This window comes from Gavialis gangeticus, unplaced genomic scaffold (genome assembly GCF_001723915.1).
Source record: "Gavialis gangeticus isolate Ggan-Ray unplaced genomic scaffold, GavGan_comp1, whole genome shotgun sequence".
NCBI classification, from domain to species: domain Eukaryota; kingdom Metazoa; phylum Chordata; order Crocodylia; family Gavialidae; genus Gavialis; species Gavialis gangeticus.
Genome location: NW_017729016.1, coordinates 13,060,184 through 13,075,611, shown reverse-complemented (window position 1 = coordinate 13,075,611; position 15,428 = coordinate 13,060,184). Strand labels below are relative to the sequence as shown.

At 37.4% G+C, this 15,428-nt stretch overlaps 1 protein-coding gene across 4 annotated transcripts in view; it reads right to left on the bottom strand.

Annotated features, from left to right (window-relative positions):
- Positions 1-15,428, bottom strand: part of TRRAP (transformation/transcription domain associated protein) — a 193,842-nt gene that overhangs the window by 84,054 nt on the left and 94,360 nt on the right. For all 4 annotated transcript variants that reach the window (XM_019512890.1, XM_019512892.1, XM_019512891.1 and 1 more), the window contains 12 exons: positions 15,169-15,382; positions 14,382-14,507; positions 11,486-11,632; positions 10,081-10,283; positions 8,262-8,383; positions 6,908-7,121; positions 4,966-5,145; positions 4,193-4,339; positions 2,821-2,940; positions 2,227-2,514; positions 1,066-1,203; positions 567-679 (listed from right to left, as the gene is read on the bottom strand). In XM_019512890.1, coding sequence (XP_019368435.1) covers positions 567-679; positions 1,066-1,203; positions 2,227-2,514; positions 2,821-2,940; positions 4,193-4,339; positions 4,966-5,145; positions 6,908-7,121; positions 8,262-8,383; positions 10,081-10,283; positions 11,486-11,632; positions 14,382-14,507; positions 15,169-15,382 — 2,012 coding nt within the window. The remainder of the gene's footprint in view (positions 1-566; positions 680-1,065; positions 1,204-2,226; positions 2,515-2,820; positions 2,941-4,192; positions 4,340-4,965; positions 5,146-6,907; positions 7,122-8,261; positions 8,384-10,080; positions 10,284-11,485; positions 11,633-14,381; positions 14,508-15,168; positions 15,383-15,428) is intronic.

Sequence of the window (15,428 nt, the reverse complement as noted above, 5' to 3'; positions counted from 1 at the left end):
AAATTTCCCAAAAAAAAAAAAAAAAAAAAAAAATACTTGAATAACCGTTACACAGAATGTCTACGGCAGGGAAAAGAACGCAGTTTTTCTCCCCCAAAAGACTGATTTTTACAGGGAAAATTAATTCAGGTGTTTCCATTAACCATACATTATTCTTCTCTACTATTTTAGGTGCAATAGTTCAAGAATTTGTTATAATAGTAGCAATAATAATATTTTCTATTCTTGTAAGTTGCACTGCATTTTAAATGGCCTTGGTTAAGTTTTATTCTAATAATAAATATTTAACATCACCAGATTCTTTTCTGTTGCTTAGCAGCATCAAGCATTGTCATAGCATATATTTAAAACTCAGGTACCATTCCTTTTGGACAAGCTGAAAATATAAAGAAGAGCAACTGCTATGATTAGCCTTGCCACAGTCATCCATTTTGTGTTGATGATTTAAATATTTGTGATAGCCTTACAGTAAAACTATAACAAGAATGCTCAAACATTTCTGGGAAGAAAACAATATTATATACTACGTGGCACAGGATAAAGCTGCATCAGTTTTAAGATCTTACCGGATCCAATGGTCTTCCCAGAGTTGATACTCAGGGAAGATTGAAGGGGAAGCATTATTTCGTTCATGTTCTTTTTTGGCTTTTTCCATTGCTTTTTCATAGGTTTCTTGTGCCTTAAAAAAAAATCCAAAAAAGTTTTAGCTTCCCAGTTCAGCCAAATATGCAATAGACTGTTCTTCACTATGTCATTTTTAAAAGGAACATATGATTTTCAATAATCTTGATAAACGCTAGTATAAAATTAGACAGGAAGGTTAAACATTGTAATATTTACACCCTTATGCCACTTAATAAAATTAGGGAGGTACTGAGGGAAATTGCTTTCAGTTGTATTTAATTTCATCTTATCAATATACCAGCTGGTTTTATTATAACACTTCATACGGAGACAGTCTCAAATTTGAAAAGAAATTTGAGCTAGTTCTTATTAGCAAAATACTAATAGTTAACCTACATAGATCAGCTTTTAGTAGATGTGTTTATGTTATAAGAATACTACCTGTTCAAAGAAGCCATGCTGTTCATAGGCTATAGCAGTTGCGGTCTCAGGAAATTTACAGCGTTTTTGCCATAGTCCAGCCCACATATCCTCCTCTTGTAGCAAAGAGTAAAGCTCAGCTAGGGAATCCAGTATTTCCTAAGGATACAACAACAAATCACACATTCTTTTAACTGCTGTAATATTTAGTATATTTTTCTTTTTACCAAGGGTACATCTTACACATTGCAAGAAAGCTGACATATTTTGTACTAAAGCATATGATCATCAATATTACATCTAATATATTGTAAATGACAGAGGAAGATAACCATGTACTCCATTTCTAAAAGTGCTATTTCTTGCAAGGTATCAAGATAAGAAATTTTTTTTAAAAACCTATAAAAGGCATGTGTTTCTTAATTAGAAAATATTTTTAAAAAATAATGTGTTAGATTTCCATCATTTCCCTCCACAAACTCAGGCTCTGTATTAACCTCACTTGTGCTACACAACCAAACACACGACAGAAGACTAATCAAGAGGACATTAGCACACTATTTGGGACTCAGTTCATACAATTTTTCAGCTGTTTGTCGATATGTTAGTGCCGACTAAAATCAGCTCATGGCATTAAGCGCAAATCACCAATTTATATTGTATTAGCTAAATCAACTCTTCGGTCATTTTCTACCAACCTAATTTGCTAGAGATGATATCCCAGGGTAGGAGAGGGGAGATGTATGTATTTCTACCTGATCTCTCTCAAAAGCAAAAAAACAGGTGGGTCTAGTCCCAAAGTGTTGTAAAGAATTACTAACAAAAGCTGATAGGAAAGGAGTACTAAGATAGGGAAAAAAAACCGAAGATTGCTATAGGCAAGAGGTAGGTAGAAAAATGAGTTGCGTTGAGACAGTATATTCACGTGCACATGGAACAAGCATTTTTTTCACTAAATTAAAAATAATACCACACATTAAAATAAGAATGCCAGCAAGTCTGTAACACCAGATGCTTGGAAACTGATTTTAGATCCAGTTTGACAAAGGGCAGCAAAAATTGTTTTTCTGCTTATCTTCTAACAGTGCCTGCGGGATGAGCGCCAAGTATCAGAAATAGTGTTTATATAGAACAAAGTAACACACATAACGTTATTAATTTCCTTGGAAGTAGTTTAGTTACCTGTTGAGGAGGGGTTATGCTTTCCTGTTCATAGAATTCTGTTGTCTGCTTAGGTTTAATCTGAAGGCTCAGCCCTTTCTCAAAGGCCTGATGCTCTAGCATCAGTGTGGAACGGAACCAGAGGTTGTGAGTTTTACCCAAGTATTTTAGCACGCAGGGCCGAATAGGAATGGGAGGCACACACTGCGACATTGCTTCCACAAAACAATTCAGGGCACTTGGTTGGCAGTCTCGTTGAACTTGATGGCTACCACTGCACAAGAAAGGGCTTATTTCACCTGCCAAGGCCTGAAAGGAAAAACGGACAAAATGAAAAAAAGAGAGTCAGTGCCAATACAGCATACTATATGTGACGACTTGCTAACACTGTTCAGATCACGGGATTTTCATAAGCAGTTAAAATCTGAAAAGGTTAATGCTTTCAGAAATTGGATAAACTCATTTCTTTAAAAAACTAGTATAAAACATGAAAGCATCAAGAAGCACTGGAAATTAAACTCTTTCCAGGAGAGGGAGCACGTAATTAGGCAGACATATACAACCTACTGAAACACCAAACAAAAGGACTTGGGGAGGGGGAAGAAGGGTTCTCACATGTTGCTGTCTATCCGATAAGATTTTCCACAATCGGGAGAAAAGCTGAATCCAAGTCTTCTCTGCTAATGGTGTAGAAATATGACACAACTGAACAAAGGCACTTAACAATGCTCCAGTCTAGAAATAAAAAGAAATGGAGAGTAAAAAAAAGTGACCAGGTGGGAAGGGGGAAACCGAAGCCTTTTAATCATCTCACACCGTATAAAACCTACTAAGACATATCCCAAAAACTCATGTGTCATAGTCATACATGTACACAGTCACAGTACAGTGCTCCCCAATTATTATATTAAATTATCAACATGATTTCTAATTTCCTGCAGAAGAAAAGCAACAAAAATATAATATTTTTGTATTTCTGAAGACTCTAGTTCATGACTATAAACTGTTGCAAAGAATTTGGAAAAATTTGTAGACTGCAAAAAAAAAAAAAAAAAAAAAGGTGTTGCCTACTTGAATATTCAGACCAAAACAAGAAGGTTAGCTGTACAGAGCTGCTGCTGTGATTAGACAATTTACTACAAAACACTATAAACTATTAAAACCCAACTGCATGTCTAATCTGTTACCAGATTTTACTCCTCTTTTTATTTTAGTATCTATTTGAATTTCAAGACAGTAGTTTTCTTACAGAAAAATTCAAGATATACTCAAATACAGTTGGTGGTTCTTTAGAAACCTTAATTAATATCCATCAAGAGATAATGAAGCTAGGAACAGTCATTTAACTTTCCTACAAAAACGCACCTTTTCAGTATACCTTCAAGAATCGGTACCAGCAAGAATTACTAATTTTCACATACAAAGTAACTGAAAAAAGAGTCATGTCAAGATCTAGAAAAACTTAAGTAATTTTACTGTTGCTTAGGCTCTCAGATCCTAAGTGCATAATTTACCCACGCTTAACTTCTTGATTTGGTCACTCAGATCTCTACTCCTGTGACAAAAATCTCATAGCAAGACAGAAGGACAAGGAACTGTTGCAGTAGCTGCCATGAAAAGGGACATCAATAAATGATAAGAGGAAGAGGTCCACATAAAACAGGCTGCAAAGATGACATTTTGAGCTTCTAAGTTCCACTGTTCCAGAATTCAGTCTGACTTAATAGAAAAGAAACAAAATGATGGGATGTGGCAGAGGATGGAATTAGACATTGAGAGAAGAAACCCAGACAACAGCCTCTCACTATAAAAACTCAGGCATTTAAAATTCCTACACTAGGTAGCTATGGAATGACACTAGACTTTAAAAGCCTTGTAAATATGCACCAAAAAGTTAACCCAATGATTTTTATTGGCATATTGGTTTGGAAACTTCAGTCCTTCTACAGTGATTTTCACGTTGCACCAACCAATGACCTGTACCAACCTTCACTTCTCGAAGAGAGTCAAGAAACTTGTCATGCCTGTTGGTCAACATGTGCAGCTGGTTGCCTATGTCCTTCTCAGAAAGTTCTTTGGTCTTAGGTGTACTGGTCTGATCACCAGGAGCCAACTCAATGTCAATTTCTACATCCTATGCAAAAAAAGTAAATACAGAACAACACCCTCAAATCGCTGCTTTATTTCTGTATAAATACAAGAGAGCACTCGACTCAGCTTCAGCCTTTGGTAGTTTTTAAGACTGGGAAATTTAATTTGCAGTGTGAAGAGACTGAAGGAAGAACCAAGACTGTTTTGGTGACACAGCAGTTAATAATCTTGCTGTAGCTCCAGATAAAAGTGACTCAGCCACATATTAATACCTGATGATTTGGGCAAGGGAGTCAGTGATGTTGGCCATATCACGGGCTTGTGTTCTGTTGGCTATAGAAGCTGATGTGCCTTACTCATGCCTCTACTTAGCCAACTCGGCTGCAAAGCTTAGACTTTTTTTTTTGTCATCTAAATGCAAGATTAGAACAGAGAGATAAGGTAGGATCACAGGAGCCAATAAGGAGAAAGGTATTAAACTCTCCTTTAACATGTACTGTTAACAGTTAGGCCTATCTGGCTTCATTACTGAATGACACGCCATTACTGAATGTCAGCATACCAAGATGCATACAACAGTTCGCACCAACTGCGATGTGTATAGATTGTGCTTGTTGAGATATCAATGAGGAGAGAAGGTATTTTCATCTCCTGACAAAAAAAAATTACCTCTTCTTTGGATTCACTGTTTTCTCTTTCTCGAGGCTCTTGTTTGACATGAGTTACCATAGCAAATGCTGCTCGATCATGACTGTCAGCTAGGTTGATAACATTAGTGATAGATGGGAGCATGGCACCCTGACAGCTTGTCCCAATTGTGGTACTTCTCTCGCACACTGCCAAAAGGAGCTAAGACATTTTAAAAAAAGACAAAAGTTGTAACACATTCTGCATGAAACATAAGAAAACAAGATGTTCATTTATTGCTTATTACACCTTTTCTTCTTGTCTATAGCATCATTAAAACCCTCTCAAACCAATGGTGGAAGGCAAATGGATTGAAACAGATCCAGTTACCCATTAGGAAGCAATCTTCAGCATCAGGCTAATCTGAATGAGTCCAAGTTTTACCACTCACCAAAGGAACTCCTCTCACCCCTTAATTTCTGGCCCAGGTATGACTTTTCTCAGTAAATTTTATTAAAAACATGGGTGAGTTTGATAACACTTCATCTCACTTTTGCTTTTAAAAACAAATTCAGACAAGGCTGTATTAAAAGGAACCAAAGATTCCGACTAAGCACATGAACATGAGGAAAATTCAATTACATTTTCTGCGACGCATGTTCAGGTACAAAAAGGGCAATAAGGAAGGTGAGGAGGCAACAAGCTGCCTAGCAACCGGCAGCATACTGATACCTGAGCTCAGGATGCAGATGTCTGGTCACTAAGTAGCATCTCTGACTGTACTAGAAGGACCAAGGCTTGAAGGCGCATGGAGATATTAGCATTTTATTTTTCTAGAGTGGGTTTTCCAAGCAAAGGCTGAGGTTTATCAGTGCAGAAATCTGCACTCTCGCTGTTGTATACTTGGCCTCAGCAAATAAGTCAATGAATTCCCATTCTCAGCGCAGAACCTCATTTGAGGCCAGTGAATCTGCCTTCAAGGCTGCTATTTGATTATTAAACTCCAAATCTATACATATTATATTATATTGTACTAATATATATTACACATTGGTACTACATAAGTATATCAGTAGGAGAGAGAGAGAAATAATCAAATAGCAGCCTTGATTGAGATATATCTATATAGATATCTTAATCTATATCTAGATATCTGGATATCTAAGTATATAAAATACTTTAGTACAACAATATATGAAACCCCATAAGGTCACTATAGGGAAGTGTTGTTTTTTTTTGTTTTTTTTTTCCATCTAAGCCTTATAGTTTTATGGAAATGAAATTTAGTGCCTTCACATTTATACAGTACCTACAAAAAAGTTTTTCATTAGAACACGACTTACCTAAAAGATGTGGCAACTCCTACTATTCCCCATCTCTCAGCAAGTAGCTCTGTTTGAGCACCAGAAACTAATACCAGAATTGCTTTATGCTTAGTAATTTTATATTTATTTTATATAAAGTCTTCTAAAGTAGTGATTTAGCTCCCTTTTGTTTTAGACAAAATAATTTCACACCACTGCAATCCTCCACAAAATGTTACAGCAACACTTCACACATCGTATTCTTACTGAGATATCTTCTTAAATTCAGTCTGCCATGAAGATTCTTTCTCTAGTCATTTTTGTAATTATTAGTCATTTTTGTTTAAAATAAAAAATTCAAGCTGAGCACTGATTAGACATTTCCCTAGTGAGAGTGAAGCATTAAAGGTTTAAAATAAAAGCCACAGGAGTCCATAGCTAAATGGAGTCATGAAGGTGGTTAAGAGATTTCCCATGTATCAACTTTTCAAGGTTTATGCGCTTTGTATTTGCTTTAAACTGCGAGAACTGATAACTCAGGTTTCACAGCTTTGATATTAAAAGCATCATATTTCAAGATGCACTTTGCCACAGTGCATCCACAAATAGACCAGGAAAACAAAGAGCAAACAAACATTTCAAAATTACAGTTACACTTCTGATACAAGTGGGTTTCATACCTCAATGCACTGCTTGATCCAAAAGTGGTTTCCCATTGCTTCCCAATTCTGAGAACAAGTTACATAAAGCAAGCGCTCATAGACACGACGCTTCATGGAATTGTCAAAGACTTCAAAAAATTTTGCTCGGATGAGAGGCTGAGCACATCGGAGTCCAGAAAGGAAGGCAGGTTCAAGTTTAGCAGTAAGCTCGCTGCCTGAAAGGTTCTCATCCCTAGGAGGAATGCATAAGCAACTGATAATAATAGGAAGCCCTTTCGGTGATCTGGCTATTTTCTTCATCACATGAATATATTTTTCTGTTCTACAATTTTCCAACGGATATCAGAAGCTTACTAATGCCTAGGGTTAAGCACAGCATTGTCTGCTACCAAAAACCTTAAAGTTCTGGGCTACCAACCACCACCATTATCCAAGTCCTTTGACGACACTTTATGTAGAGTCAAAATCAGAAAAAAAGCAAATACCTAAAAGACCCAACATGCCCAATGGGAGCCCCCGACTATGTACCAAAATTTTGTGACCCTACTGCTATTGGGCTCAACTAAATAAGTATTATGTTAGTTTCTTATCTTGGATACCACTTGCCTAAAGGATACAAAGTAGGAATACTGTTTGTAGGGACCATTACTGGTTTCAGACTGCTTTTTGACCCCCTCCCACATACACTTCTAAGTCTGCATGTATACAATGCTAAGTTACTGGAGACAATATTGTGAACCAGGTGATCCACATTGCCAGGTAGAAGTTTGAGAAAGATGGTCAAAAACCACTGCTGGAGCAGTGAAATATGAAACTCCCTCTTAAGTAGCAGAAAACAGATGACTGAAAGTTGAATCTCATCTCCAGCTCCAAGCATCACCACACAAATAAACATCACCAGCACAGGCAAGCCAAAATTTGCACTAGAGCAGCCCACCTTTGCTTAAACTATGTAAATAAGCTCTAATTACAATCTGCTGACTGTGTTGTCTGCCACTTTGTTAGCAGGCCACGAATGGCGAAAAGACAAACCCCCTTAATCAAGGCAAGATCAACAGAGAAGCTTAACAAATGGACAAGGGGGGGAGGAGAAACATATTTTAGCAGTTATCACTATATCTAAAACTTGACCAATTAAAGGATGCCCCACAAAATTCTGTCCTTGCTTCTACTGAGGGCTATAAAGAAACTATCTACCCACAGTTCTAATATGAATACATAAATATCTTCATTCCTGTCTCAGTCAAGTGAAACAACTGTGCATTTAATTTAAAAAATTACCTTTAAAAGATAGATGGATTGTTATAAAGGTCATATATGATACAAATTATGAACCAATAAGCTGCAATACTTGATTAATAGCTATAATTACCTATAGACATAGTTAACAAGGTCTAAAAACTGGGCATTTAATTCAAGGTCTTCTGGAAAACGCTTTTCAATATAGGTCATCATTTTCACTAGCAAAATGGACTTCTCCCGGAGAGTAGGTGTCTGCATTAAAAGAAGACATGATTCATCTTCTCAATTCATCTTTAAACACAAAAAGCAATGGCATGTCCAAAGTATAATTTCAACCATTCTATAAACCATTTTTTCTACTTTTAAGCACCTGAAACATGACTCAGAAGGCCCCCACCCCCTCTTTTTTTTTTTTTTTTTTTTTAGACCCCTAAAAAAGACTCAGAAAGCCCCCCCCCCCCCTTTTTTTTTTTTTTTTTTGGTAAGGAAAATAATTTAAGTATTTACAGTTTATGGTTCTAGCATACAACTACAGCAGATGCTTAAAATCATTAACAGTTAAAAACAAGTTTAATTATTTAATTACGACAAAAACTGACTAACCAGTGGTAACAAAATGTACAAATAAATAAACAAACAAATAAATACTTTGTACTTATACACTAGGTCACACAAGCTAATATTACAGGGGAAAAGGATGGCAGACAGAGAAGTATCACAGAGAATGCTGTACTAAAGACGTGAAAACCTCCTACAGTTAAAATAATAGGCAACTGGGACTTCACAGGACAGAAGTAAAAAGGATTTGGACCCAATGCATGAAAAAAGGCTTCATGTACACATACCACTACATACAAATATGTAGCCTCAGAGAAGGGAACAGTTTTTGTAGTTTAACCTTTAGGACATGCATTTTTTAAATTTGAAATTAAACTCTAAGCCTGTGCTATCAATATTTTATACCTTGTTCACTGCTAAATTGTTTTTAAAAAAATAGGATTTTTTAAAATCCTTTATTTTTTAAAACATTCTTTAAATATATATACATACACACACATGCAATTTATAGTCCTAATCAATTTAAGAGGAATATGACATCACCACCACGAGATAAGGTTATCTAAAAGTATTCCACTATTATATATTTTAACTGAAGAAACTATTAATCCAGGATAATTTACAAGATCCAATATTTTTAGATAGGTGCTCTTCTTTCCTTTAATTTCTTTTTCCTAAGCAAAATAGTATGTTCAACCAAATAGAGAATGTAAATCAATACAGTGCTCCAGTTACTTTCACTTGGAATCCAGGGAATTCAAAACTTTACAGGAAACATTTGAACTTGCAAAACTAGGTCCTTAAAAATCGTTCTCTCTTTGTCAAGGGCTAAGTACAGTCAGTCAAAAAGCCCAAGGCTGAACCGATTCAATCTTCACAGGTCAGTCTCAGCTGCGTAGATTGAGCTGATGAGCAAGTGAACAGACGTTCACTTTTGATTCTGGAAATGCAGCCACGTGCCTGCAGGGGCTCAGACCAGAAGTCACGGGGCACTAGGGTACACCTCCTTGCTCAGCTGGGGCAGAAAGCTTGAGCCAAGGCTAGTCTTCCCACCTGTGAGAGAGGAGCAGGGCAGGTGCAAAGCATCCTGGGATGCTGGGGGACTGTGAGTTAAACTTGAATCTGGAGGGGATCTGGGACAGAAGTTCAATAAACCAATTTAACCTAAATCAGTAAAGTCTGATACTGCATCCATCCAGGTTTATCTGAACCCCGTTTCAGCCATTTTGAAAGAGGTTTATATGCACTGAACTTTTGTTGTGATACAGGTCTGAACTGGTTTCTGATCACTTATACTGGTTGTGTAATTTCTGTCCCTAGCCCAGAAGAGTAAGCGGGTTTTATTTACTTAGTATTTAATTGCAATGACACTTAACTCTGTTCAACTTTACCTGATTGGCTGCCATTGGAGAATTGTTTTTCACCCACTCTTCCACTATTTTTACCACTGCACGAAGAATTTTGGCATCAGCAGATTTTTCAATCAGTGATGTTAAAATTGCTTGTATAAAGTTTTTCCTCATCTCCATGCTCATCACAGCAAGACGCGTTTTCACGAGATCCAAACTTAGCATAACCAGTTCACTTGTACCTGCTAAAGACAGCAAGAAAACAAATTAAAAAAACAACACAGCAATACAATTTTAAAATCACCTGTCAAGGGAAAAATGGTTTAAATTTTAACTGTAAATTAGCACTCTCTAGATCTAACTTTATTAACAATTTACAAAGCTAATAACCCTCTTCCTCCCCAACAGCAGATGAGAAGCCCAACACACATTTTACAGAAGAAAAAAGGAAAGAGGCTGCAGGTAAAACTGTAAAAATATCAATAGTGGAGAAAAAAATATATTACCATGGATACAAGTCTCTATAGGCAACTATTTTTGACACCACTGCATTCCATTCCCAATTAAATGGGCCACAGTGTCCTTCAGAAGAACCTTCCCATTTAATACTGCCCATCCAAAAACAACTCACAAGCAGAACCTTATTTCAGTAAGTCTTTGGCAAAACATTTATAGCATACCAAATAGTTATAAAGCATGAATAACCAAAACTTAACTTGGCAAATGAAAGTACTTTGCAATACAATATTCTTAATCAGTTGTTTCCTGACTTGTTTAACTGCCGAACCTAATAATTTGCTACGTGTTTCTCAGTGAGTAGCAGAATCTGCAACGTTTTAGTCTCTTTAATTAAAATATAGGTTATAAATCCCAAATTGGAAGCGTTTCTTAAAAACAATTTTCTTCAGTAGCTTAATCATTAATGAATACATTTGGTTCTTTAATAGCACTGTATTTCTTTAGCACTGTTGGTATTTTATTTATTCAGCTCATTTGAGAACAGGCACAACCTTGCCTTTCAGTCACTACTGTAAGACAGTAACAAGGGCACAAAACTTCAGGGAGCTGATTACATAGAAAACTGTTATTAGCATAGCTCAGTTCAATTTAGAACCAATGAAAGGAGAGACCTGGTAAGACGTTATGGAATTTTGAAAGGTTTAATTTTAAACACACTATATTTCAAATACCTGAATCCAAGCAAGTGATATTTGGCTTCTTTTTCTTTGTTTTTGTTTTTTAATCAAGTATTGAGGACCTATAAAACGCTATTTTTCCCATCAATTTTTTCAACGAGATTTCTCATTTTTAATTACGTAATTTCCAAGTTACACAATTCCTCATAATTTTTTTTTAAATGACAAATGCAAAACTAGCTAACAGTTATTTTAAAGGTTAAGTAGAGATTACATTGGCTATCATAGATTTGTAAACAGTAATGTATTACCTGTGTTTGCTTCTGCTGTTCCTGCTGCAGCCTGTGGATTTAAATGTTCCCTGACCATCTTCTGCAGAGATCGCATAAAAACTGAAATCAATCTGTCTATGTAGCTAGGATTGTTACTGCATGCAGACTTCAGAATCATTAAAGTACCTAAAAATACAAACAAAAGCCTTTTTTTTTTAAAATGAAACTTGTCATTAAGAATTTAGTTGACCAGTTATCATACCTTTGTACATATCTTATCAAAAGGAACACCAGATACCCTAATTTTGGACAGGGAGTTGTTCTACCTTGGGAAGAGATACGCTACTATTCATACTACAAAGACTTGACATCTATATAGGTATCTGCTGGCAAAGGCTATATTCTTTTATTTACCAGTCACTCAGTATGCCTTCCCTCAAGCAGAAGTTAAATTCTGCTTTAAAAAAATTAGCAGTTTTTCAAAAAGGTACATACAGGAGCTGTGCAGGAGCTGCATTTAGTATGTTCCTTAACAAGTCGGTATTATGACAAACATTGATTCCCCCATCAAACTGCAGTTAATGCCTATACAAACATACTGGATACAAGTATGGAGTCTGAGGCTGATCTGTCTGTGTTTATAGAGAACAGCTTATTATTGTATTTACCCGAAACCAAGATAACTCAGCATTTAAGACAACCCCCAATACTTAAGATTCTATATGTGGAAAATTTATAAAATGTGTTATAAAACTCTCCAAGTACAGAATTTAATTATTGGAGGGTCATCTTAAATTCGCCCCCCATATTGTTGCAGCAGGGAAAGCAGTGTCAGGGTGCAAGCTGGAGGAGGAAGAGTGAGCAGCTTGCCCCCTGTTCCTCCAACACTCATTTGACCCTCCTCCCTGCCCCTGCTTATCTTGCTTTGGCAGACTCTGTCCCTGCTCAACTCTGGTTGTGCACAGAGCACGACCTCAGCCCTGCCCAGTAGCAGCAACAGCAGTGTGACACCCCCAGCTCCTGCCTGCCACTTCATACTTGATTTCAAGACAAAGGGCTCCCCACCCCACATATTAAAATGGAGAAAACAACCTCATCTTGGTATCAGGTAAATACAGTATATCAGGGGTTGTCAACTGTGTGGGGGGGGGGTGGTATGCATACCTGTAGGGGTATTGGAAAGGTCCTAGGGGGCATGTGGGGGCAGGAACGGGGTGCCATCTTCCAGCAGCAAGACAGGGGGAAGGTGGAGGGGAAGAAGGTGCATGGGCAGCAGCATCCCTTTGCAGGCTGCACAGGTGCCACCCAGCTAGCTGGATGCAGTGGGGAGCCTGAAGGCGGCCACTACCACCCTATACTGCCGCTGCCACCCATCACCCCACACCACCACACACCGCTTTCCCACAGCCGGCCACACATGCAACTGGCTGTGGGGAAGCGCGTACAAGTTCCCCGCCCCATGTCCAGCCACTGCCACCAGAAGAAGGGGTATACTTCTTAAAAAGAGGTCTAAAACCCCTGCAGTATATTTACAGTTATATTGTTATACATATATGTTATACTGTTATAGCTATGTATATATGCATATATGTTATAACAAGACAAACAGATATATTATATATAGGTGTAACGTGTGCACATGTGTGTACACACACACACACACATCGCTATATAGTTACATCTGTCTAGATGATCTACAGAAACAGAGTCAGGATACAGCCTTATGCCTCAAAACAGCTTTACGGGATCTTTGTAATTCACTCACTTTCTAAAACCACGGCTATTTTGGGGTGGGGAAGAGCAGGGGTGTTGTTACTAGAATGACCAGATGTGCCTTAAAAGTGTTATTGCTTTTCTACTTCTCCCTTCATTTTCCTGAATTTTAGCACATTTTCAGATTCTGCATCTCTGTTTTTACGAAGCATCTGTAAGACATACTGACACAGAATGAACAGGAGAATCTAACCTTGGAGATCACTGGACAAAGGATACAAAGCATTTTTCTTGGTTAGCATGTTGTACAGCACATCCTGACATCTGACAAATAGGCAATTCCCAAAGTGAAATTACATCTGTCCACACAGATCACAGAGGCGGATAGTGAAGGACATTTGCCATTTAAAGCAGCAAGCTTTCCAAACCCACACAATTTCAACTCTGCACTGGTTCCTGACAGAACCAATTCTGTGCCAAACTTGGTACAACTTGCCAAACTAGTTACTCCAGTACGGCTCCTTTGTAGTCAAGAGTACAGATCAGATCTCTGGTAGTTTAATGAAAGAAGAAATCAGAGAATCTGTTCTAGAGTGTGCATAAATCCACACAGAATTGTTATATTTTGAAAAGCATGCTGTTTTTGCAATATTCTCTTGTTTTGATTCCAAATTTGGAAGAAAAAAAATCTTGTATATGATATAAATAAGCTAATGGAAATCTTCATACAAAAACCCAGACTTGCATTAAAAAAAAATATAAGACATATTTGCAAGAATGTTTATACATGTTGTTTAAAACATAGTTTTATCTCCAAAAAATAGCAACTGTAAGATTTTGGCTGGGCCAAGTGAAGGTTTCAAGAGCTCTTACTTTGCATCATTCTTAAAATTTGAATGCTTCCCTTTTCTGTGTGCCTTCTAACTAGGACACCTATACAGTAGTCAGTCTCCCCTTCCAATACTTATCTTCCAGCTGCTAGAGGGTGACAGAATGCAATGAGTCCTGTAGTCTTATTCCTCAAGGCTGACAGCCTTCATCCCAAGGTCATTTCTACATTAAGATTCCCCAGGGCATCTCATAGCACTATCTACATGGCCATCAAACAAAACCCATCCTATCAGCTTCCCCTTAACAGAAAATAAAATAAAGCCTAATGACAAAGAACATACTGTGTATCAAGCCCATTTATATGCATTTACCACAGGAGAGAAAAACTCACCGAAGAGCTGGGAAGGATTAGCATTAGTGGCCTTTTCGTAATTAGTAAGTCCTTCATAAATAACCTTCCCAACTGCGGCATAGAGGCACTCCAACTCTTCGTACTTTGAAGCAACGCTTGAAGTACCTGCAACAGAGGTGACAAAATCCTAACTAAAAACCATGCTTGCCAATTCTAATGTCCCCCAGGGAACAAGAAAACAATACGCAGTTACAAGGGCACCTATACATTCCTTAAAAATATATTGGTAAAATGCTGCTGACACGGTAAGGGGATCTCTGAACTGTGTGTGAAAAGATTCACTCATACCCAGTATACAACACACACGGATGTTGTGTTCTGCAGAAGCTGATATAAATGAAATTGGTAGTGATATGACAGGCCTGACTCTTGTCAATTGTTCCGTGTTACCCACAGCCTCTCTTTACACCCAATTTCCCCTTCTTGTTTTAGGGAAACAGTAATGTTTAACAACTGAAAAACTGCATTTTCAAAGCAGAAAAATGATAATTGCAAAAGACATTAAATTTATAGCAGGAATTTCTTGAGCCTAAGTAATGACTGCCACAGGTCATTAAGTTTTTATGTCAATGGATAATGATGTATTTCACATGCTTACTTATTTCAACTTTTTTTTCCCCATAGAGGTTGAAAGTGCAAACTAAAATGGACCATAAAATGCAGAACTTATCAAACAAAAGATTAACATATTCTGAAGTGTTCTAACCCCACCCTTAAGCACTTCAGTTGGGTAGTAGAAAGAAAAAGTGAAGAAAATACCACATACTTGGTTCTGTAGGGAAAATACCCATTAAACGAGAAAGCAGACTATGGACAGCTCTCAAAACCTTGGTGTTTCCGCATGTCATGCAAGCTGCTACCCCTCGCTGCAGGGGTTTGAAGCTACTGAGGACAGCTGGTGGCTGCAGCACAGTTAACAGGAAACTTAAGACCTCTAACCCAGTGCAAATGTTGGCAAAGTTAGCCTGATTGGGCTGTTCCTAAAAGAACACACAGAACAAGAGAAAAAAAAAAAAAAAACAACGG